At 31.7% G+C, this 24,877-nt stretch overlaps 4 protein-coding genes across 6 annotated transcripts; 1 reads left to right on the top strand and 3 right to left on the bottom strand.

Moving 5' to 3' along the window:
* Positions 1-6,166: 6,166 nt before the first annotated feature.
* On the top strand, positions 6,167-8,352 carry LOC108560938 (proton-associated sugar transporter A). Its single transcript, XM_017918665.1, has 9 exons — positions 6,167-6,348; positions 6,406-6,668; positions 6,721-6,996; positions 7,051-7,152; positions 7,202-7,377; positions 7,432-7,653; positions 7,709-7,839; positions 7,894-8,068; positions 8,122-8,352. The coding sequence occupies exons 1-9, from the start codon at positions 6,167-6,169 to the stop codon at positions 8,350-8,352; spliced, it is 1,758 nt and encodes a 585-aa protein (XP_017774154.1).
* LOC108560937 (tetratricopeptide repeat protein 21B-like) lies at positions 8,268-13,623 on the bottom strand. Of its 3 annotated transcripts, XM_017918664.1 has the most exons (7): positions 13,550-13,623; positions 13,184-13,471; positions 10,344-13,023; positions 10,114-10,283; positions 9,768-10,047; positions 9,485-9,706; positions 8,268-9,424 (listed from the first exon to the last, which is right to left on the bottom strand). In XM_017918664.1, the coding sequence occupies exons 3-7, from the start codon at positions 12,898-12,900 to the stop codon at positions 8,766-8,768; spliced, it is 3,888 nt and encodes a 1,295-aa protein (XP_017774153.1). In that variant the 5' UTR covers positions 12,901-13,023; positions 13,184-13,471; positions 13,550-13,623; the 3' UTR covers positions 8,268-8,765. The 3 variants fall into 3 exon arrangements, with proteins under 3 accessions (XP_017774153.1, XP_017774151.1, XP_017774152.1); XM_017918662.1 differs by having other exon boundaries at positions 8,268-9,706; XM_017918663.1 differs by lacking the exon at positions 13,184-13,471 and having other exon boundaries at positions 8,268-9,706; positions 13,501-13,564.
* A 2,424-nt stretch (positions 13,624-16,047) lies between these two features.
* Positions 16,048-21,344, bottom strand: LOC108560917. Its single transcript, XM_017918638.1, is given in 12 exon segments — positions 16,048-16,144; positions 16,201-17,557; positions 17,614-17,769; positions 17,830-17,934; positions 17,991-18,090; positions 18,147-18,877; positions 18,930-19,082; positions 19,139-19,294; positions 19,348-19,449; positions 20,377-20,476; positions 20,535-21,262; positions 21,333-21,344. Coding segments are annotated over 11 exon segments (2,409 nt in total). The 3' UTR covers positions 16,048-16,144; positions 16,201-17,491.
* A 151-nt stretch (positions 21,345-21,495) lies between these two features.
* LOC108560916 (odorant receptor 4-like) lies at positions 21,496-24,104 on the bottom strand. Its single transcript, XM_017918637.1, has 6 exons — positions 24,023-24,104; positions 23,374-23,953; positions 23,216-23,315; positions 21,843-21,947; positions 21,634-21,789; positions 21,496-21,581 (listed from the first exon to the last, which is right to left on the bottom strand). Exons 1-6 carry the CDS (start codon positions 24,102-24,104, stop codon positions 21,525-21,527), a joined length of 1,080 nt encoding a protein of 359 aa, XP_017774126.1. The 3' UTR covers positions 21,496-21,524.
* Positions 24,105-24,877: the final 773 nt, after the last annotated feature.

The following is a 24,877-nucleotide window of genomic DNA, read 5'->3' as shown; positions in this document are numbered from 1 at the left end:
ATATAGTTTAGTTCTATAATTTTCTAATTATAATATTTAATTAAGTTATATAAAACTAAATATTGAATTAACATTTCAATAATTAAATTTATTTTTTGTATAACTTCTATGTGTATTTCCAAAATATCATTAAAAGTAAATTATCGTGTAAACAACAAACTCAAAATAATCAAAATATATTGTGAAACAAAAATATCAAAATTATCTAAGAAAATTTGTATAAATTATAGTATTACATCAAATCATTTCAGATGAGATTATTGAACTGATTATCTGTAGTATTTTTATTAAAATTTGTAGATTCAAACGTGTTTTGATTTAATCTATTGGATAACAACTTAAAAATGCAATGAATGAAACCACGCAATATTACAAATAGTATTGTTATAGATATCAATCAATCAATAAATAAATCATAAAAGGCCACTCGGCTAACGAACTTGAGTCCTTGTGTATTTTGTAATTTGTATAAATTTGTGTAATATAGAATTAATATATTTACACTAACAATGACATTGCCATGGGCAATAAAATATTTTATATAATTTGCTTTACAGTTGTTAGTAAAATAATTTTGTTTATTGTCTTAAAGTTTATGGCTTTAATATAATCAAACTATATTTCTCTAATCAATCAATTGTCATATAATTCAAAAAAATATTAGTATTATTTAAGTTGATCATTATAAATTTTAGATAAAATTTGTTTATGACTTTAATAAACAGAATTAATTACTATTAATAATTAAATTGTGTTTTAATCAATTTGACAAGATTATTAAGATTTAAATTTTATATGCTAATAAAATCTAATAGATTAAATATATTGTACTAAGATTAATTCTCGAATATTTCTAAATTGCAATCAAGAATATGAAATATTTGTACACTTCCATAAAAAAAAAATAAAGTTGAAAAAAAAACACTAAATTTACACTAAAACCATCATGATTACATAAATATTTTTCAAAAGTATTGGAAAGACCTATTTACATTTATTTAAAATTTTTAAAATATTTGTCAATTCGCTTGAATATAATTGAATTATAAATTTCGATTCTTGATTTAAAATTCTTAATTAACCGAAAAAAACCTTTGAAGTCACTTAATTTTGTCTTTAAGTATTAAATACGAAAATACACAACTAAAAAAATAAAAGCATTTTAATTTGCTTCAATTAAACAATACATATTATTAACAAATTAATAAAACTAATTTTTGTATTGATTTTATTGACAGTCCTGGGTTTTTTTCTTAACATTATTTAATTTTAACTGATTTACATTCATTTTTTTTAGTATGAAACCTTGCACTAATATTTTCAATATCAATCGATTATTTTTCCATATATAATATGCAATGATATTAGGTCTAATCTGGGCGTACATATTAATAAGTGTATATTATATTAAATAACCTCGCATAGCGCGGGTAATTAGTTCCGCCAATATCCCAAAGAAAATACGTATAAAAATAAAATGCAGTTTTTTACCTATTACCCCAAAATATATTAATTTAAGCCGGAATTACCACATTATGATGAGACCATTGCGAATTTTAGTATTTTTCATGTATACATAAAAGATGGACAGAGGTGATCATTACCCCCAACAATTAACTTTAACCCCATTTTGGGTAATTTACCCCAGAAGAGAAACAACTATCATTTGTGTATAAAATAATATATTGTTTATTAATTTTGTTAGAATTAATTTTTATTTTAAATATTCAATTTATTATTTCCAAGTGAATTCGGTCTGAATGAAGCCGCACTATGCGAGATAATAAGAAGTAAAGTAAAGTTATTTCAGACATGTGGGAAAATATTTGCATAAATGGAAAACAGATTAGGCGTTTGCCGATGAAATTAGTGGACGTTGGACAGGTGTGAACTCATGTGATCCTAAGGACTGTTTAAGTGTGAGTCAAAGACAGGTTTCTCTAAGTATAGCATCTCAATTGAACAACAAAATGGGCTTTCAAGTTATAAATATTATTGTCAATATGTTACACTTAACAACATTATCATTTATTTTAACAATGTTATTTAATGTTATGTTAACTACAACTTTAATATTGCTTAGGTAATTAGGTATTTAATATAAATTGATAGTTATTTGATAAATTATTTATATAAACAAGCAATATTTTGATAATCATGAAAAATAAGGAAGTAAGGATATTGAATTAATGAAACGACAATTTTACAGAATACATTGTGCAGAATTCCTAAAACTATTAGGCATATCTTCAATGTACCTTATTTTTCTGACCATTGGAAATGCTTTATATTTAATATGCATTTTAATGATAAAATTAGGGTGGTTTTTATAGATTATTTCGATAAATTAGGAAGACGTAAAAATATGTAATCATAAATATATAAAAAGTTTTGTTTGTTATGTAAAATTATGATCTATCTTTGATTTAATGTATTTAGTAAATGATTTTATATGTAAGCAAGTAATATTAGAGAATATAAACAAATTTCGAAAAACTTAATATTAAAAAAAATTGTTTATTTACTTAATTATTGTTAATTGTAACTAATATTACATTTAAATACAATGTGCTAAAAAGCTAATGTAGATTGATTAAATTTGTTGTTAGCATAAAATATGCATATGTCGATTATGTAATGGAATATTATTTTGGGGAATCCCCGTTATACAATGATTCAAGTGAGAAACGAGTGGCGTCTTTGTGTGCAAATTTCGTTTTCGCTTGGCCCAATTGCTGAGTTTGCGAGCGAACGGCTGCTTGTATAACAGATTTATTCAAATCGAGTTCGCACCTATCCTAAGTACCAAGTACACGACCTCGGCAAATCTGGATGTCAAGACCAGAAGAGAGTCGCAAGCAAGTTTCTCTTGACCGGTCTGCGAATTTGGTAAAGACGCCATAGATCTCCAGCTGCGAAACGCACATCCTGTTTCTGCTTCTTCCTCACCAAACCAATCGTAGACCGGAACTACGTCACCCTTCTCATCTGACCCCAAAATGAAGAGGTATTACTGACATCGACCTTAGACTGTTGTCACTAGGTATTTATCAATTGTTGTTTTTTTATCCTCTTGTTTGGTCCTGACGCGTAATTTGCATAAAACCGTAGAAATAGATACGACCTCTATTGAGTAAAAAATGTGTACAAAAAAAAACAGCATTAAATGCCAGATTATTAATAATCCTTACGTTATCGATCGAACTTGAACACCATCTCTCACTCCGTATTACCTCTCTGAAATTAAGAGGAAAAACTGGACCATAGAAGTGTATAAATTCATTCAAATTGAACATAAATTCTAAGTGAGATATTGTTGTCCTAACATGATTGATACTAATGTTGCATCATTAATTACCAGCGTAGGCTTCGGAAGAGTACTTTGTTACTATAACCCAATTCATATCAATCTTGTTAAACGAGATGTCGACCCGAACAACTCGTGACATTTCCAAGGAAAACTGTTGATGTAGATATAAATCTTGGCGGATCGCAAATTATTTAATATTTTAATACTTTTTGCACGGTGCTAAAAATTCAATTACGAAAAGGTCTTATGTTTATTGACACGGTTGACGTTTACTTATTTATTTTTTTCCTTGCAAGTGACCTTTAACAATAGCTCATATTTCACTTTTTCTCGTTTTTACACTTCAGTTCACGATTACATCGAAATTATCGTAATTATTTTTACATGAGTTTTATCAGTGAATTTAATGATTCAAACAGCTGGTTTCAATTGTAGCTGCGTATTTACTAATTTGCTATTGTCTATTATGAGTGTAAATCACTTGAAATAATTTTATCATAAGTGATTTAGAAATAACAAATGTATTTTTCTTTTAAAATGTGTCTGGCTAAATCGTTTATAAATAACTTTTACGCATTAATTATTATTTACATTTTACAATTTTATATAGATAAGTTTAGAATTAATGAAATATAACATAATTTATATAGTATAGAAATATTGGATATTTTTATAAGATTTTACTCTTAATTACTAATTAAGCATTCAATATTTGTCATCTAATTTAAATCAATATAGTCTAATTCTAAAAAAAATCAAAAGTATTACCTGAAATATTCATACTTTATATTTCAGATTTTTTTTTGCAAACTGCTTCTTAATAATTATGATCAACTTGAAGAAAATCTATAAGATGTAATCAATGCCACGCATAGTGCGGCTTCGATTAATACGGTTCTCGATTAGTGCGGTTTCAAACAGTGCGAAAACCATTATCCGCACTATTCGATGTATTTCTGTATTACAATTATATAATTAATTAATAATCCCCGAATAATTTCATTTACTTATCTTCTATAATTAATCTAAACATTACATTAAAATTGCATTTGTTTAATTCATTAATTGATGTTCATCAATAAAAAGAAATAGAAAATATTTAGGTTAATTCGAAAACAAATTTAGCATAAAATTCGGATAACAAAAATAGTTTCTTCTTCCTATTTGATGTGAAACTTGTGAAATTATCAAATTTAATCAATTAATTTGCTAACAAGAGCTTTGATCTCACGCTGTTACATAATTCGTTTTTATATCTGTTCTTCTATGATATAATCCTAATTATGGGTTGGCCAATGGTGAAGGAGATGTAGGTGATATGCAAATTTTGCGCCACAACAATTTGTATTTCGCACCATTTAAAACAGCGATCAATATCGTTTTGTTGCCTCCGTCGAACTCGTAAACATTTAGAAGGTTACAGACCCAACAACAATATAAATAAGTAAATGACCACAGGTTGATTGTGCAAACGGAATTCTTCCAGGCCTTCTCATGTTCGATTCTGATGAACGCGTGCTCTGCAATTTCAATCATAAATACAGTAAGGACCTTGTTTAAAAGATACTCAAATTAACGTTGTTTCGATATAAATATTGCAAGTTACAAAATAGGACCTTTCAATTGATTATTAAATTTTAGAAGAAATATATAATTCGAACGCGTTTGAAAAGAAGTGACTGATAAAACTATGACATGGACGAGTTGTCAATGTAGTAGAACTAACAGTGTGGATCAGCAGGATATTGAAGATGTGCTGCATGATTCACATCTTTGCAATGAAAAACATAAAAATTAAAATACACCTAACACAAACCAACCGTGTTGGTCGAGGGCCTTCCAAATGTTAGTTGAGAGCTTTCAAACAGTATGAGGGCCCCAAGTAGTATTAGTCGAGAGCCCCCAAACAGTGTTAGCCGATGGCACCCAAACAGTATTAGCCGAGGCCCCAAACACTCTTAAGCCCCAAATTTAAAGGTTTATAGAGAATCTGAAAATAATGATTTTGAAAACGAACAAACCATAAAAATAAATATGAATAAAATGTTATCAATTACTGAAATTATTGATTCATTTTTAGCGAATTGTCTAGATTTTGAAAGAAATGTAAGAGGTGGCATTCTGGATGTGATGTTCTTTAATTGTCAAAAAATAAATCTTTTTCTAACATAATTTGTCTTTTAAATGATTTAAGAAGATTTCATATTTAAAATATCAAAAATTTCAAAAGCTCAAAAGTACATATTTATAAAAAATAATATGCAGAACATAAAATTACTCCGTTCATCGTTGTTTCGTTAAGCGATACGTACGCTCACATGATCATTAATCGAGGTATTACTGTATACACAAATAATATTGCGTCCACCGAATTGCTCGTTATTAAATTGTCGTTTAATTGAATCCCACGGGATTCCAGCAAATCCTCTTCCAAACATCGCAATTAGTGGCCTCTCTTTTTCATCCCCATGACATTTTATCCGTGCATTACGAAATCCCAACGTATTTACTACGGAATGAGAATACAGTGACGTTCGCTTCTTTATAGTCCAATATAAACTGGAATCGAAATCCCTAATACCGAATTTACATGCAAATAAACAGTTCCTTACGCGCTAACCCACTCACATGGAAAAACAAAATATGAAGCTAACTAAGAGTTATATAATAGAGCAGTATTTTTAGTTTGCTTATTGCACGGAAATGTCCAACGGAGGAGTTAAATCCAATTAGTCCTTTGACCCAAATCGAATTGTACGGTTTCTTGATTATCGCGCGCCAGAGGAAGAAGAGAAACGAATCGCGCGCACAGCAGTCGCTCAGGAAGCGCGAGATGAATCCGCGACCAGTGGAGAAATGGCCGAGAAGCTGTACGAATACCAAGGCCCTTTGGGCAGATGGCACACCACCAGGGATTCGATACGCGAATCCTGGACTGAGTACAAAGAGAAATATCCGGGCGGTTGTTTGGATTACCTGAAGCATAAACTGTACTCCTGCGATCAAGTGGAAAACCAGGACTTTTCGCACATCTACAGGTAGTATCTTTTCAAATTATTAGTTTAATTTATTGCGGGATATTTGTTTTCTTTTAGGAGAAAAACCCGAAAGGAGTTAATTAGGATATCTGCAGCTGTAATGGGTATTGAATTCTCTTACGCCGCTGAAACGGCTTTCGTTTCTCCTACTTTGTTGAAAATTGGTGTCCAACATAAACACATGACTTTGGTTTGGGCCTTGTCGCCGTTGATTGGGTTCTTTTTGACGCCAATTTTGGGTTCACTGAGTGATAAATGCAATATGCGCTTCGGACGGAGAAGACCTTTTATTATAGCCATGTCTATTGGAGTTCTCTTAGGTAAACTAAATAAACTATTTGTGCGGTGATAAATTAACAACTGTAATTATAGGCCTCATATTGGTGCCCAACGGTGAACTTATCGGTTACAAATTAGGAGATCCTTTACCGAGCAATGAAACTTATTCGATGAAGATTTCATCGCACCGCACCTCCGCTCAAACCTTCAATTATACCGAAGTGGATGAAGAGATGGATGATTTTCAAATACCTAATTCTCATCCATGGGGTGTATTTTTTACTATTTTAGGCACGGTTCTACTAGATTTCGATGCGGACGCTTGTCAAAGCCCTGCTAGAACTTATTTATTGGATGTCACCATTGAAGGTAAAATTTAATCTTAAATGTGATGGCTTCAATTAATGTATGTATAACTGGTAGATGATCACGCAAAAGGATTAAGCACCTTCACCATAATGGCTGGTTTGGGTGGATTTTTTGGATACGCCTTGGGAGGAATCAATTGGGATGTCACCGCTTTAGGTAAGGTAATAAATATTGTAATTGCATTTAAACTTCAATAAATTTTCAGGAATTTTATTGGGTGGCCATGTGAGGGCCGTATTCACGTTAATAACGTTCATTTTCGTGATATGCGTATCGTACACATTGACGAGTTTTAAGGAAATGCCGTTGAGTGTTTTGGAGAGCAAACCCGAGGATATAAACATGGAAGGTGTCGGAGAAACTTACGGAGCTGTCGACGAGGTTCTTAATTAATTCATTTCAAATATTTCTTAATTAGTCCTTTATTATTAATAGGACGGAGACGGTGAGGAGGGTTGGGTGAGGAATAGGGTTGTCAGGCAGCAAAGCATTCATCCAGATGCGTCCTTAATTACCTATCTCAAGAGCATAATTTACATGCCGTCCAGCTTGAGAATCTTGTGTTTGACGAATCTGTTTTGCTGGATGGCGCACGTCTGCTATTCGCTGTACTTTACTGATTTCGTCGGGGAATCCGTGTTTAATGGGTCTCCAACGGTAATTAAAGATGTATAGGACCGAAAGCAATTTCATTAAAAATTATACATTGTAGGCTTTGGAGGGAAGCGAAAGTAGGTTGTTGTATGAGGAAGGCGTTCGATTCGGATGCTGGGGTATGTCAATGTACTCATTATCCTGCGCATGTTATTCCATGGTAATCGAAAAGTTGATACGGATTTTCGGGTGAGAACTATTTCTATTTAGATTCAATTAACATTTTTTAAAGCTTCATTTAAGCGCGAAAAAGGTGTATGTGGGCGGCTTGCTGATTTACTCCTCGGGAATGCTACTAATGGCTCTAACTAAACACAAAGTTGGGGTAATTTTATTCAGTTGGACGGCCGGAGTTATGTACTCAACTTTGTTCACTATGCCCTACTTGCTTGTCGCCCATTACCACTCGACATCAACGGTGAAAGTTAAAAGCAGTGCGAAAACTTACAATTAACTTATTCCTATCTTTAGTTCGAGACCAACAAAGAAGGATCAGGAATAATTGGAGGACAAGTGCGAGGATTAGGAACGGACATCGCGCTAGTAGGCAGCATGGTATTTCTGGCCCAATTCATACTGTCCATATGCATGGGGACTATTGTATCCCTATCCGGGACAACTACAGCAGTCGTAAGTGTCGCCAGTTCGTTAGCCTTCTGCGGCGCGATTTCAGCCACACAAATCATGTATTTAAACCTCTAAAAGCTTACTACTAACCGTGACATTCATCCCGGACCAACTCTTCCTCGTCACCCTCCACCAGCTCCAGCTCCTCTTCAAACTTGTGCACTTGGATAATATCATCCGAGCCAGCCCACGAAACCGTCGTCGGCACTTTGCGCTTCGTCCGATACATTCTCATCAACTGAACTTCAAATTATTATTGAACCAACGGCCAATGCCAATATCACAGGAGCCAATTGCCAAAACAATACATTCCCTCCGGCTCACACGTGGCAAAATAAAACAAAATTAAACTCCAGAAAACAGTACATCGCCCCTCAAAAGAAAATAAATTTTGCTTTAGTAAGTGCGAAATATTATATGTTTATTAATGTGACAAATTAAATCTAATAAACACAGTGGACGGATTTGCTACTTGCTACGAAGTCTTGTTAAGTTCTCAAATTATTAATACTCTTATCCAGGACGTCCTTCTTGATCCTCATGTATTCCGGATGATTCTTATAAACCATTTGACCTACATCAATCGCGTCAGCATACCTTTTACACTTCATCAAATTATAAGCCAATTTATATCCAATAGCCGGATTATTTCTCCCGTTATTTTTCCAAGCAGCTTCGTAATGATTAGCTGCTTCTTTGTATTTCTGTTCCTTTTCCGCTATATAACCAGAAAACTCGTAAGCCTTGCAACACGCTTTATTGTGCTGAAGAACTTTCTTCAAAAGATCTGCAGCCAACTCGTATTTATTGGACTGCAAGTAATAATCGGCGAGGAGCAACCAACATCTTTCAATGTAATCAGCTTCTTCAAAGGTCCAAATGTTCTTAATAACTCGTTTCAATTGAGTTTTTGCCCTTTGTCCTTGCTTCAGCAGACTATAAGCCATCGCCATCCCCAATATAGGACCGACGTGGTCCTTATAAGCTTCCATAGAACCAATAGAAATAAAGTCCTCCAAAGCCTGTTCCACATTGCTCTTATCCTTGCTTGCGATCAATAAGAAATTCTCCAACAATCTGCACTTCAATTCATCATCCCCCATGCTATGTACGACTTTCTGCTTCAATTCTTTCAATAACCGATCGGCTAGAATCAATATAACATCCATTAAAAATCTTGTTAATCGCAAAATTACAACAAATAAACCTGTTTTCAAAGCCATGCTTCTCGAATCTCTATACTCCAAATCATCAGAATCCATGAATTGCTCGCCCAAAAATTCATCTTCAGGATTCAAGCAGATCTCAATCATATTATAGATAGCTTCTTGTCCCCATTCCGCATCTTGCCTCGCATTGTTGAAATTCCTCAAAGCACCATTCAAATTACCAGAATACCATTGGTATAAAGCCGTGCAGAAACAAAAACCTACATAAATATATAATTGCTTATTGTCGTTCAAATTGAAGAAAAAAAAATAAATCGTTACCTGGTTCCTTTTGGGGTCGATCCAACTGCTTCTCGGCTAATTGTAGATATTGCGAAACCTCATCTAAATTTCCCGTACGCCTTAGAACCTCCACTAATCGGACTAGCGCAGCCCAATTAGTAGGCTGCTTGTTCACTAATTGAGTGAAATGAAAAACGGACATGTCGAAATCAACCTTTCTAAATGCAATATCGGCCATTAAAACTGAAGCAATTTCATTGTCAGCGTCCAACTTCAGCAAATTCGCACATGTCTGCTGGCAAAGCTCTAAATAATTGATCTAAAATTGTATTAAGTATTAATAAGTGATATTACTAATAATAATAAAACCTATTAAAAAAATTACCTGCATGTAAAGCTTGGCCAAAGCAGCTAAAATTTTTGGATTATCATTGGAAACAGTTAACGCATCTTTGTAATGATTTATCGCCTTCTCGTGATCTCTAAAGCCGGATGCAAGTTCTCCCAATTTCATATTCAATTGTATCAAACAATTAACCTCTTCCACAGGTATAACTAAAATTTGTTTATAAATTGTAAATAACTGTTGTTAAATATAAAACAAATAAATATTACCTGCTTGTTCTACCGCTAATATTTTGCGTACCCTGTTTTGATTATCTCTGGCCGATTTTAGCACGTCCATAGCTCCTTTAACATTCCCTGCCCTTTCTTTAACTTCAGCCAATAGTTTGTAAAGCTTTGTCCTGTATTGAAGCGACAACAAATCATCCTTCTTGCTATTCTCCAATTCTCCAGTGATTAACACTTCCGACATCTCAAACTCCTTTAATTGCATATACAATTCGGCCAACTGCAATTTCAGATCGGGATTCGCTGTAGAAGAGATGGCATCTTTGTAGAAAACAACAGCTTTTTTGTAATAGTGTGTATCAATTAAAGCCTTCCCCATTTTAGAAGTCAAATACGGATCGGAAGGATTCATTTGCAATGCGTTGTTGTACGCTTCCAAAGCTTTATCGGGTTCCAGGATTCTCATATAAGCGTCCCCGAGTAATAAAAAGCTTTCCGGTCCGGGATTGAATTGAACCATTTCATTGTAGCACGCCATAAACGCTTTCTTATCCTGTCTATACACTAAATAAGTTTCAGCCAGCTGTGTTTTTGCTTTCAAATAGTAAGATTCGTTGGGATTCACTTTAGTCAGCACGTCAATTGCTTTTTGGACGTTCCCCATTTTCGCTGCATAATCTGCACTCAATATCATCATCCGTGATTCTTCCGGTGTCTTCTGAAATTCAGCCATAGCCTGTTCAATCAAATTCGAAGCTTCATGATTCTGATTTGCTTTAGTGTAACTATCTATGAGTTCCACATAAATTGTAGCTTTATCCGCTGAAACGTCTCGGATTTTCGTCAAGCTTAAAGCAGTAGTTAAACTCTTGATGGATTCATCCCAATTGTTCCTCTGTTTTTCAATCAAACCTTGAATCAAATGGTAGAAAGGACTTTCGCGAACCTTGAAGTTATGACTCAACGCAACTTCCAAACACTGAGATGCTCTTTCGTAAGAAGAATTATTCAAATGAATTTGCGCAATCAATAATTGTGCATCAGTTAAAGTTGGATCACGTTCAATGATAAAATTTAAAGTTGCCATAGCATCTGAGTAATCGCTGTTAAGGAATTGAATTTTTCCGTACAAATATTGAGCTTCCAATAATCCAGGGCAAGCTTTAGTGAGAACCTTTAGAGATTTTAAAGAATTCACTATTATATTGTCAGGTTTATCCAGAGATTTCTTCGATGAAATCTTCGGTGCGTACTCTATGTAAACTTTGATTACTCCCAACAGAAAATCTGCATCCAAGAGACGTAAATACTCCTCACCAAATGCTAACGGCGTAACGTTTTTAAGTTGTTCGGCGATTGTTTCTTCAAGAAATTTAATGGCCGAATCTGCGTTTTCCGACAATTTTGCCCGCATAAACAATAGTAAAGGATGGTTCTCGTGGTTTTCCTGCAATTCGAGCAAAAAGAATAATTGCTGCTTAATCTGTTCCGATTTTCCATTTTCGAGAAACTCGCATAACGTCATTCCTAGCAACGCGTCAAAAGAAGTCTTATCGCTTTTCGAAGCAGTTTTAAAATACTTTATGGCTTCTTTAATTTTTCCTTGCAAAATGCACTGATATCCAAATTCAATCAAATTGTTAACATTGTCACTCGATAAATACACGGATTTTTCAAGCATGTTATACGTTTCGGCCAATATTTGCTTGTTCCTGTTGCATAAGCGCGAGAAAAGGAACCCGTTGGTAGCAAGAATTTCGCCGTTCTTTGATTCCAGCCTCTCCAAGAGATCCACGAAAGCATTAATCTTCAAAGCAATATCCTCGTAATTCGAGCTGTTACAAAGCATGATGAGGATCTCGATCTTTAATGCTGTATAACTATTATCATCGGTGGATAAAATTCTTAAAAGCGTTTCATTAGCTTGATCGAAATCCTGAGCGGTGAATAATACAATCAACTTATTAACAAGCGCAATGTTCATAGATGGAAACCGAACTACGGCTTTATTAGCGACATTTAAAGCTTCCTCGTGGTTTTTGTTATGCAAGAAAGCTTGCGATAATCCGAGAGTCGAATCTAAACTCCTTTTATTCTCCTTGAGACATTGCTCAAAGACGTAGATTGCATCCTGCGTTTTGCGAAGCTTCAACAGGATCCATCCTTTGAGAGGATTAGTACTTGGATTTATTCTCAAAGCGCGGTCGATGTATTCCAAAGCTTTCTCCGTTTTTCCAAGCGTGTAAAGAACAAAGGCGGCATTCGTCCAATCCGATGCAGTCGCCACATTCCGATATTCTCGCAATTTTGCCTCGAGATTCACGAAAACGTCTTTCTCGACGTTCCCCATTTTCTTGTGGGTGTAAATGAGAGCAACAGTTGAAGCCAACCTGATATCATTTTCGGATTTCAGTACTTCGAGCTCTTTTATAGACTCGCTGAAGCGATTGTTTAGGTTCAGAGCTAACGCACGATAGAGATTAAACTTTATTTCACCTACAAACTTTTTCAAAGCATCGTTACAAAGAAGCAGCATTTGTTGGTGAAGCTTTTCCCGAAGGGAGAAATGAATGAAGGCGTAGGCATCTTCGAACTCCATGGCTCACGTTCACGAAACTACGTTGTTCACATACAAATCTTCATTTTGGTTGTAAAAATGCACCAGAAAATCGCAATGTAGAGCGAATTTACTGCCTTCAGCCTTCAAATGATCAAAGGTTTTCTGTAAAACAAAACAAATAAAAAACATTAGATAACAGCAATAATTTAAATCAAAATACGATTAATTTTATAATAATGATATATAAACCACATAGTGTAAATATGTTTGTATCTAACTTAATATGAATGATTTATTGATTTTTACAGTAGGTGCATAAAACCTTTGCAAGTAATTTCCCAATGCCTTGGCCCTCAAACTCCTCTGGGACTTTGGTATGGTTCAAATCATATCTGGTGTTGTTCTTATCATACTCAATATATGCATATGTTTTTGGAGCCAGCTCGATTCTGAAAACGTTCTGATCCTTGCAATCTTCAAGCTTGTATTGAAGCTCCCTTGATTGTGATGTTGTTATCGAACGAGTGGTCATTCTCATTGTTCTACCGATTGTTGTGGTCAATTTCGTGGCGTTCATTATTTTTTAGAACGATAAACGATGTTTAGTGCACTACAAATAAAAATAGAATGATTTCTTACTCTGTGTACTCTTTATCCCCGCCTGACAAACTGATGTTTACAAACTTACTAAAAAACAGACGTCATGGAAACAAGAGAGGTTTCAAAACGGTTTCGGAAGGTCATGAACTAAGCACAGTGTACACTAACCTAAAAAAATATTATTTTTAACTCTATTAATTATTAATATTTCTTATATTTTCAATGTATAATAATAATAGTTATAAAATAAATTAGATAATTTTGATGAAAATACATAAATAAAGTTAATAACGATTTTTGTGTAAACGATAATATGGTTGCCTATATCATAGTTATTTAAACTACTTACAAATTAAATCTAATTATTAATAACATATTTACTCAATTAATTATAGTCTTTAAATATGTATAATATATTAATATGAATTAAATATAATATATAAAAAAATAATTTGGTTTGAAACTAAACTAAAAAGTAAGTGTTGCTCTCTATAAAATTGTGAGAATATAACTTAAAATAAAATTTAAAAAAATATCCGCATTTTTTACATAGTTTTAGCTCAATAAAACAGAATTAATCATTTTTATTATGGATCTATTGTAAAAAGGATTGAGACCATTTTTAATTAGTATAGAATATTGATTAATTGACAAAAATACTTCTGTTATTAGGTCAAAATGACCAATAAATTGTAATTGTAATTGAAGCATCATGAATTGACTAAAACAGAAAATTAACAGGTTCAGATTTCTATTTATTATTGGTGATGCAAACCATATAATATAAGAGTTTTGGAGTAGTTCTGCAACCAAATATACAAGATAATTATATTGAAAATTGTTACTAGCTAATAGGTAGTTAAGGGCATATTTGTACCATTCATAATATATATTTATAACATGCTATTTATATGCCAACCTTGTTTATCTAAAGTATGTACAAGTATATTGAGAGTTATGAGTAAACAAGATTGCTTTTTCTATATCTGAGTAGGAACTAAATTATCAGAGTCTGTGGAAAGATCGAGGCTGGCATAATTTTCTCAGATCGACATAGGCTAAATATACCAAGCTCCAAGTATAGAATAATAGTTTCTGAAATCGCTGCTTCAATTATCTTACCTTTTTTCAGAACTTATCAAACTTTTAAGTACAAAGACTAACCAAATTAGGCCAGTTAGATACAGACTAAGTATATATATTTGTGTCATGATATAAGTTTATTACAGGAGACGAAAATCACCAAGAATAAGAAAATGAACTAAATTACTGATAAGTATTCTTAATGCCATACGAGTGGAATAACAGGTAATCATCTATATTTATAGATATTTGATATGGATCTATTTTAATATAGATATTGACAAATAATGCTTTTTTATTCTTCTTCCAACGCATACATTTTAAATATTTTATATGATGAAACATATGTTGCCTAACCGTGAATAACTAATAACATTTCAAAAACTAACAAATTCTGAAGAATAACAAATCCTGCATTGGATTTATGAAATAACTGATAATAAATACATCAAACTATTATTGAAAATATTCAAATTGTCTGTATATATATTGTAAAACTATGGGTAATATTTAACTAAGTAAAAAACTTTCAAGTATTTAATTTGGAAATTGATATTATTAGAGAAAATATATTCTTAAATCAACTATATGATATGTTATGGTATGACAGTTTTTGTAGATAATGGAGTCAATAGGTCATAGGTCAAGGAATATTATGAATCAAATATGTACCATTGAAATTCTCAGAAGTCTAAATATATATTTAGTAAAATCATCAATTTATTAATCTTTTTCTTAAATCTCAACTTAGTCTTCAAAGAGCACAATTTAGGAACAAAAAGAAATTGCCACTTATATAACAATAGATTTTTAAGTGTGCTCATACATTTGTTATCGGATTCACTTTAATATATATTAAGTAAAACATATGGTTATCAGCTTTTTCAATACATATTAATATATGTAATTGTCAATGTGAATTGTTTAAGAATATATTAGATTTATCAATGGAGGAGATAATTTGTATTATCTTTTATTTGTATTCGCTGATAATAAGATCATTGTCATTGCCTGATAAAGAGTAACAGATAATAAAAAAAAAGAATGTAATTTAATAACAATTAGATATAAATAATGAAAGGTCATTAATAGCAATTGTAACAATTTATAAGTGTGTTAAGTGTGCCTAAAATGATGATACAGATAAATATGAAATTATAAATACGGTTATCTGCAATAAAATGTGTATGTCAAATTGTTCACATTTCATAAATACGGCAATACCTCGTATAGTGCAGCTTCGATTAACACCTCTTCTTTATAGTCCAGTTCGAAAAATTCAGTTTATTCAGTTTATTCAGAAAATCCAGTTTATTGTATGTATTTAATTCCTCGATTAGTCCGGTTTTAAACAGTTCTGGATATTGCCGAAAACGATTATCCGCACTATTTGAAGTATTGATTTAAAATTATTACAACGTTAACACTTGCAAATCGAATAAACTTTTATTAAAGCAATTTTTTAAAAAGTGTATATAAAAAATATTCAATTAACAACGTGATCCTTGTATTTATTAATATTATAATTATAATATTCTCTTAAATACCAGCAGGAAATTTTGATTTTGCCTTTGTTCTTGATAATATGATCAAACGTTTCCTGAAAAAAAAAATAAAATAATTTAATAATTATACTGTGACCAATTGAATTCTTACCTTTGCTAGAACGTGAGAAGCCGAATCCGATCCAAAATCAGGTGGAATTTCCATCTTCAATAATTCATAAACGTTACCCTTTTTTACATAATCAACGTACGCAGTTTTCTTTTCCAATTTCATAACGAATTGAGATGGAGTCACCTCCAAATTATATTTCAAACGCAAAATCGTTGTTGATATGGACCGGAAGAATGGTAAAGCAGTGAACATTTTGCGTGACTGTTCTCACGCGAATTGACATTTTCAAATTGATTAATTGTCACAATTTAGCTACGTCGGTGCACTTATTTATTGCAGCTGCAATGAAGCTAGTTTATAAATCGTACAGCATTTAATATTAGCAGAATCTATATTTGGTCGGATGTTTCCTGTCCAAACTACAACGCAGATTTTCAATCGTGCGAATATTTGTGCTAATATATTAATCTCTAATATTCTAAAATATAATTTCAATTATGTAAGAAAATCATCTGAGTTTATGTCTTTGAGAATTTGATAACTCATTTCCTTCTACATAAAAATGAGTTTGTATACATTTGCTGACGCTGTTATTTCCATGAACACGCATATCTCCAACCGAAATGTGAATATTTTGGAAGTAAACTTTAAACTGTTACTTGACGAAAGCTTATGAACTATACAAGAAAACCATTGATAATAGGTACAGGCCATCTATCCATTGCTTATCTTTTGTAAACTGTCAAATATAAGTTGTTAATGCATTTGTAATATTAGTCATTAGTTATGTTATGTCCAATTGAATCAACTGCGAGAGTATTCATCCGTGTTTCTGGTGTAAATATTTGTGCCGAAATATTTGTGTAAATATTTGTGTCTGTTACTCGATGAAATCTTATGAATTATCTAAGAAAACCATTGAAAATTAAATATTATATTGTAATCTGTTATCCGTCCAGTTATTACACTAAAGTTCATATCACCAATCTGTTGCTTAACTTTTGTAAACTGTCAAATATAAGTTATTATTTTTATTACTATAGTTATACTATTCTTCTATTATTGGTAGTATCTATATTAGCTAGAGTAGTTTATGCCCAATTGAATCAACTGAGAGGATATTCATCAGTGTTTCTGTCGTAAATATTTGTGTTGTTCAGGATTTTTACTCGATAAAATTGTATGAATTATATAAGAAAATCATTGAAAATTAAGAATTATTTTGTAGTCCGTGTAGTTATTATAAGAAGGTGCAGATCACCCATCAATTGCTTAACTTTAGCAATATTTATAGATTAGCGACAAAATGTATAGTATAAATATTTATTATTTATATTTCATTAATTTCATTCATTCTTCTTAGCAATGCTAAGTAAGAATAAGATGTTTTTAAGACCTTAAAAAAGTAAATGGATTAAGAAGTGTTTTTAGTTTTAGTGCGTATTGAAATACCTGCACTAAAGTTTGTAGTGATAAGTTGAAGAACTTGCCGGCGGTCAGCATAACGGGTTTCTTGGATCTTTCCATGATTATGAAAATCGTACGGCAAACGCTTGACCCGCAATAATACCAATCAGACATGTAGCAAGCTTCTCCGACACCTTCACTCTTCGAAAACATTGATTTTATAGTAAAAAAGAACCGTTTTACGTTGAGAACTTTAATTACCTTACTAAGAATATCGTGTCCGAACCAGCAGCACATTAATACTTGTATCAAATTGCACGCAAAGTATAGAACAAGTGTAATGAACTTTAAATCTTTCAGTGAGGTCTGGAAACGGAAATGCTTAATGAGATTAGTCTACAATGCATAATTAACTAACTCACGACAATGATTTGAAAGCCAGTGACGCAGATGATAATGCTGCTCGCAAGGAATTGAACAAATTGCACGAACGAGAACATGTTCTCAATGTGTTGTGAGTACCTGCAACAATTGTTAAATATCATTGGAAAATTGCATTCAATTCCATATAATCTCACTCTATTATTTTCACGTGATGCTGTACGTGATAATTCAATCGCCTTTTAACAATTACATCATTCTTCTCTCTATTTCCATAGTCGTTGTCGAGCCCTAGACGCAGATTGGTGAGATTATCCTTAAGGATCTCAAATTGGGCCGAGCCAATTGTTATTAAAATACAAACTATGCAGTCGAGGCTTGAGTGAACATATCCGTTCATTATAACGGAAACGATTTGATAAACGAAGAGGACGTAGCGAAAATCTTTAACGTTAACTGGAAAATAACTGGGAAGCGGTAGCAGCTTGTTGTCTAGAAACGGGAACACCGTGAAGAAAACTATAGTCACCGAGACGCAAACTCTGAAGGACCATCCGAATATAAAGCATTTACGCATCGCGTTTTTAATGAAAATACTTTGTTTTTCAGCGTAATTATTGAAAAATGGATCATGTAAATATTCCTCCAACTTCTGGAATCCAACAAATCGGATGTGAAAGTTCAGCAGCTTCGAAACATACGTTGTTTGAGTTAACCCAAAGTAAAGCGTCTCAATAACCACCGAGGAATCATCAAGGTTATAATAAATATTAAAAGCCATCGACAAAATAAACCCAAAACTGAAGGTGAACGTTATCAAATATTTGAAGAAATAATACCAAGTAAAATCCTTTCCGTACAGCGGATAAGATCCGAAGAAATACATAACTTTCTTTTCAAAATCAAAGCAGTTTTTAGGCGTTTGCACCTGAAACCAAAAACATTAAAATTTACTATAAATTACATTTAATTAATTAAACCTGTTTCGTGAACATCTTCAACAACGTCTTGTGATCTAATGTGAGTTGAAGTGCAGGGTGAAACGGAATTCTTAATGAACATAATTACAACTGTGGTTTTTCTGCGTACAGACGTCTTAATACGGCGTAATAGGAGTACGCCGATCGCAGCAGCTGCAAATATAATTTATTTAAGTATTCTCTTTAAGCAATTTGAAATGTATTTTTACCATCGCAAAAGTGGATAATGTCAATGTGAAGAGTTTTCCGGCGGTTAAGCAAATTGGTTTCTTGGCTCTTTCCATGATTAAGAACAGCATCACACGCACTTTTTTATCGCACTCGTTCCATCTGGACATGTAGCAAGCTTGTCCAATATCAGCACTCTGTAAATAATCGGATTTGTAGACAGGAAATAGGAGGATTTTGATAAACGTACTTTCGTCATTAGATCGTGTCCGAACCAACAATATATCAGCACCTCGAAATTTATGCTTACCATATAGAATAGTAAAGATACAAACTGTAGTTTTGTAGGTACCTGTAAACATAATTATTATATTTTTTATAGAAGATATGAATATTTACTTGTTGATACAATTAACATCAAACTCAAGAAGAGTAAGTTTCTCATAATTTATAGTTATAATCTAGAGTAGGACATGGATTCTCCAACGTATGAAATCTACAACAATAGGTTTTTAAACAGAACTTTGGTTTCTCAACAAGGAACTGATTGTAATACATTAAGTAAGGTTCTTCTATTTTAACTTTAAGTAACATTTTTAGTATTACATTTGGTGTATTGCTGTAAATATATTATGTACAGTTATAGATTTTTTGAAAGATTCTGAATATAGTGAAGGATAGAAAAATGCATAGAAAATCTTTGTTACATCTTTTTGGCACATACTTTGGTGGTTAATACTACTGTTTAAAATACCTGAAGCTGTTCATGCTAAATTGTAGAAAGATCACCAAGTCACCCATTCAATGCTTAACTTTTATGTATTGTCCAATATCAGATATTTCTTTAAGTTTTTAAAACCATTTCAAAATTAATCATGTTCATCTAAGTCACTATTGTAAAACATATAATTTCACCTATCAGTTGTCAATATATGCACAAATATGCATTAAGAATTGACAAAGTGTATTTTCCATCGTGCATGTAGTGTGTATAATTCTGATATTCGGCGAAATCTTAATCAAAAATTATATTTTTAATAAACAAAACTAATAAATTTTATTGAAATAAAATTTAAGAAATATTTATTAAATCTTGCGAATATTTCATATGCAATATATAAGAAAATTTATAAAATAATAATGTGGTTATTTATTTTACATTTTTTGTCTGCAATTATTTACATAATAAAATATTTTTATTTATTAGCAATTAAAATAAAATTTGTACTTTCTTCAGGCATAGAGAAAAACTATGAATAAAATAGTAATGTATAATTACCACTAAAAGTTGTATACCGGTTAAGCAGAAAACCATTAAACTATTTACGAAAAGTAGAAAAATTCCAGCAGAAAAAACGCTTTCAACTTCATCAACGAAACTAAAAATAAGCAAAATATTAAATTAATAATGATTTATAATATTTGCAAATACACAACTTTAAGATAACGTTGTGATGTTGAACGCATCTCTTCAATCTCTCAACAACGACGCAATTAATTTCATCCTTGGTCATGTTCACATCCCCATTAATTTCTCTACAATTGGTTAAATTATCCTTAAGTACCTCGAACTGGCCTGACCCAATGCTTATTAAAGCATTTGTGATTGCATCAATACTGCAGGTCGTGAAGGCATTCAGAAAGAAACAAAAGACCTGAAAGCAAAAGATCGGTGCCCTGTATTTCTTAATATCTACTGGGAACCATCCCGGTACAGCCAATTCATTCCCATCCATCAATGGAAATACAGCGAATAAAGCTACAGTCGTCAAGCACATGTATCTAAGTGTATTCGCAAACCTTCTGTATGCCATGATAGCATTGTTTTGGAAATGAGCTTGCTCGAGGGAGTAACTATTGAAGAACTCGCTGCTCACAATACTGTCAAACTCTTTAATCTTGTGACGTTGTAACATGAAAGGGAATAGTTTGCAGAGGAAAGCAACCTGAGTGTTGAAGAAATAGAGCGTTTCGATGACTTTTTCCAATTCGTATATATTATCAATGATCTTCATCAGCATCGACATAAATTGCATGATGGAAAAAGTGATGGTCACTAAACCGCTTACGAAATAACGCAAATTGAATCCGGTTGATTCCCTGTAGATTCCAGCATAATATAAAAGACGTTTTTCAGGCGAGTAACAATCTAATAGAACTGATTTCTGAAAATTACATCATAAAACAAACTTTTTTTTTCTTTTTTAAACATTTATATAAATATATTTAATATACCTGATTGTACATGTTAAAAACTAACTAAATTTTGACTATATTTTAACAAATTAAACTGTTTATATTTAACACAAAATCGTTAGTGAAATGAATCATTTTATCTAGCTTTTATATAATGCCTCTGTAATAAGTTTATGAAACGGCAAAGTTTTAATTACGGTGTAAAGTGTTGAAACGCTTTCATTATGCACCTTAATCCTTGTAAACTCGTTGCAGTACGGCGAAATATGAATAGGAGGATTTCAGGATCTGAAATGTGATTAATTTAGTGAGTTTTGTTGTTTCGTTAGGATGTAATTACCATCATGTATGTGCCCAAATTGAGGGTAAAAAATTTACCAGCCGTCATTTCGATTTGCCTTTTCGAGCGTTCCATTATGAGAAAAAGTACCTTCTTTTGCTCAGTAGTACCTTCGTACCAATTTGACATATAACAAGCTTCAGCAATTCCGTTGCTCTGCAAAAAATATTGTTAGTAATGATGATTTTTTTATGATGATGTTTTAATACTTCAGTTAATATTTCATTTCCATACCAACAGTATAAACCGCACTGACATAACATGCATATTAAGTAAACGATGAGAAGAATAAATTGAACACTTCTTGGATCAGTCTGAAAGAAAAGATATTTTTCTATGAATGAGACAAAAAAAATGGTTAAAAAAATATGAAGGATAATATATTACGTATTAATTTTAATCTTGAATAAATGAATAATTATTTTTTTATTTCTTTATTATTAATTGGTATTTTTTTTTATTAATTTATATATAAGATTGCAAAGAATATTTTATAACAAAAAAATAAAATAATTAAGTATACAAATAAAAATTACTAGATATTTATAGTTTATGAAAGTTAAGCAACGCGCGATGAACGGAAGAATGAAATTGGTGAGCAATTGATTCCAATAAAACGGAAAGTATTAACAGTGCAGGATTTACGCTTTAAGAACCTACTCAACATCTTTTCTTAACTGGTGACTAGAGTTCACAAAAAAATATGAATTAGAAATATTTGGTAACGAAAATATTTATAAAAAGGGGACCTCACAACTACGAGGTATTATTGTATATTTGTAATAAAGAATCTAATTTATGATTAAATAATTTAGGTAGTAATAAAAACAAAGACATAATTTAAATTATAAAATTTTGTACTTATTTTTTTAAATGTATGCATTTTTAAAAATACGATATTTTTAAGAAAATGGACTTATAAATGACAAAAAAATGTTTGATTTCATTATTTTATATATAAATCTATAGCAGATTCAATAATTATCATTAATTTAACAATAATATAATAAATTGTAGGAGCCGCATTAAATAAATATTTTCTAATGCAAATTATTTTGCTTGGAAAAATAATGAATAAACACATTACGTGTACTTATTGCTTCAGATTTTTTTATGACATAAAAAAACAGACTTCAAAATTAACTTAAACAAATGTGGAAATGTTTATAAGATGAATACGCGCAATTTTCAGCAATAAATTACGCGTATTCATATACTTTAAATTTCTATAATATTTACATTACAATTACGCAAATTAAATGCCAGCGTTGAAATGATTAAAGTTCCATTCACAGATGACAAATTAATAATGCATTCGATTATGTAATGAAATATATTTATAGTATTTAGGACAAGGTTACTGCGACAACATTAATATTTATTAATTATATGTTAATTAATCCGATTGATTATAAAAAAAATTAAATTCAATGCGAAGATGAAACCATTTGTTTTTTCTTAATTGCGTCTCATTTTTTAAACTTTAAAATATGTTTTCCATTTTTTATAGTTATTAATTTTTATTGGTTCTAAATGTTTTTAAAATAAACGTATATTTAAGTAGTAAATTCTTTTTGCTTACCACCAACATCTGGACACCAGTCAAACATATTACACCAATGCTGGCCAAGAATTGCAGAAAGATACCATATGTGAACATTCCTTCCAAAACCGTGATGTAACTAAAACAGATGAAAATAAAATTTGTAGAGAAGAAACATCTTTTAAATCGTTACTGACTGCAATAAATGTTTATGTAAGGCAACGATGTAGCCAAGCTCTTCGGGTTTAATCCCTCCGTTATTGCCATTTGAATAATCCACATTTCTTAAGCAATTCTTTAGCATTTTGATCTCAATAATGGCGAGACTCAGTAGTTTTGTGCAGTAAATATCGGTGCTTGTATTTGTTCCAGCACTAACTGCCATGCAAAAAATCTGAAATGCGTAAATAGCTGTATGAAATGTGTCCATGTTCAATGGAAACCATCCTGCTAATGGTAAAGTCCGATCTGGGTCTTTATCGAATTTAGGAAAGAGCGCGTAGAATAAAACGACGAGGAAAACGCTCAGTCTGAAGGTGTACGATAATATTTTGCAATTCCTAATGACTTCGTGCCAATAGATTTTTCCATATCTATCAAAATACTTGTATAGTATTTTCTCTTGAAGCACATCTTCGATATCAAGCAACTTCCTTCTATTCTTGATGAAGTTATAAAGCTTACAAAGGTAAGTACTATGCGTTAACAAATAATAAAGAATGTCTATCACTTTTGATAAATCATCGGTATTTGCGAGAGTTACAAACATGGAACAAACTACAGCGTATGAGAAAAAATACGTATTCCATCTTAAGAAAGTTGACAAGTATTTATACTTGTTATCACGTAATGGGTACAGCCCAGTAAACGTGAACTGTTTGATCTCAAACTCGGTGACTTCGTAAAAGTTCTGATAGACTGTCTCCATTGTTTTTTGTTCAATTTCGACTGGTCTGAGATGGTTCGCGCCTATACTTTTATTGGATTGAGGATAATTAAGGGTTTAGAAGAAATAATAAATTGTTTTGTCAACACGCGACAATTTTTCGATCCAACATTTAAAACACTTAATTAAAAGTAATTTACTTAAATGGCATTCCTACACAAATCTCATGAATACTTTAACGTCTATCCTAGTATTTACAAATCCATTGAAATTAGTTTAGTTAAGCTATTGAAGTGCATTTTTCTAATGGTTTACATAAAGCAATACTTCGCATAGTCCGGGTAATCGATTTCCTGTTTGAGAAAGGACACATCGTGGAAATAAATACGGTAAATGTAGGTATAATTCTGACAACAGCGTTAATAAACAAAAACAATAACCTTTAAATGTGCATTTAGTAAAAATATATGAAAATTTACCGACGTCATTAGGTGAATGTATGCATTTCCAGAAAATGTGTGGTCAAAGTAAGTTTAACTTAGATTTACCAACCAAGCTGGTAAATGTGTACATTAACAATTATGTACTTTTACCATAACATATATGCTGATTTAATTTAATCAGTGTTAGTCAAGTGTGCAAAACAGTGTTCATCCAAGGCACCCAAACAATGTTTACAGATCCTGTAATTATTTGATATTTATATGAAATTTAATTTATCAATGGATAATAATAATTAATTTAATAATATAAAAATGTGCATAATTATGTAACTAAATTTAATAAACTGTAAGAACTGTATATACTTTTGTACT

The sequence above is a fragment of the Nicrophorus vespilloides genome, unplaced genomic scaffold, assembly GCF_001412225.1.
Source record: "Nicrophorus vespilloides isolate i.1.1-1 unplaced genomic scaffold, Nicve_v1.0, whole genome shotgun sequence".
Classification (NCBI taxonomy): domain Eukaryota; kingdom Metazoa; phylum Arthropoda; class Insecta; order Coleoptera; family Silphidae; genus Nicrophorus; species Nicrophorus vespilloides.
Note: the sequence above shows the minus strand (reverse complement) of the source record. Positions and strands in the feature narration are given on the sequence as shown.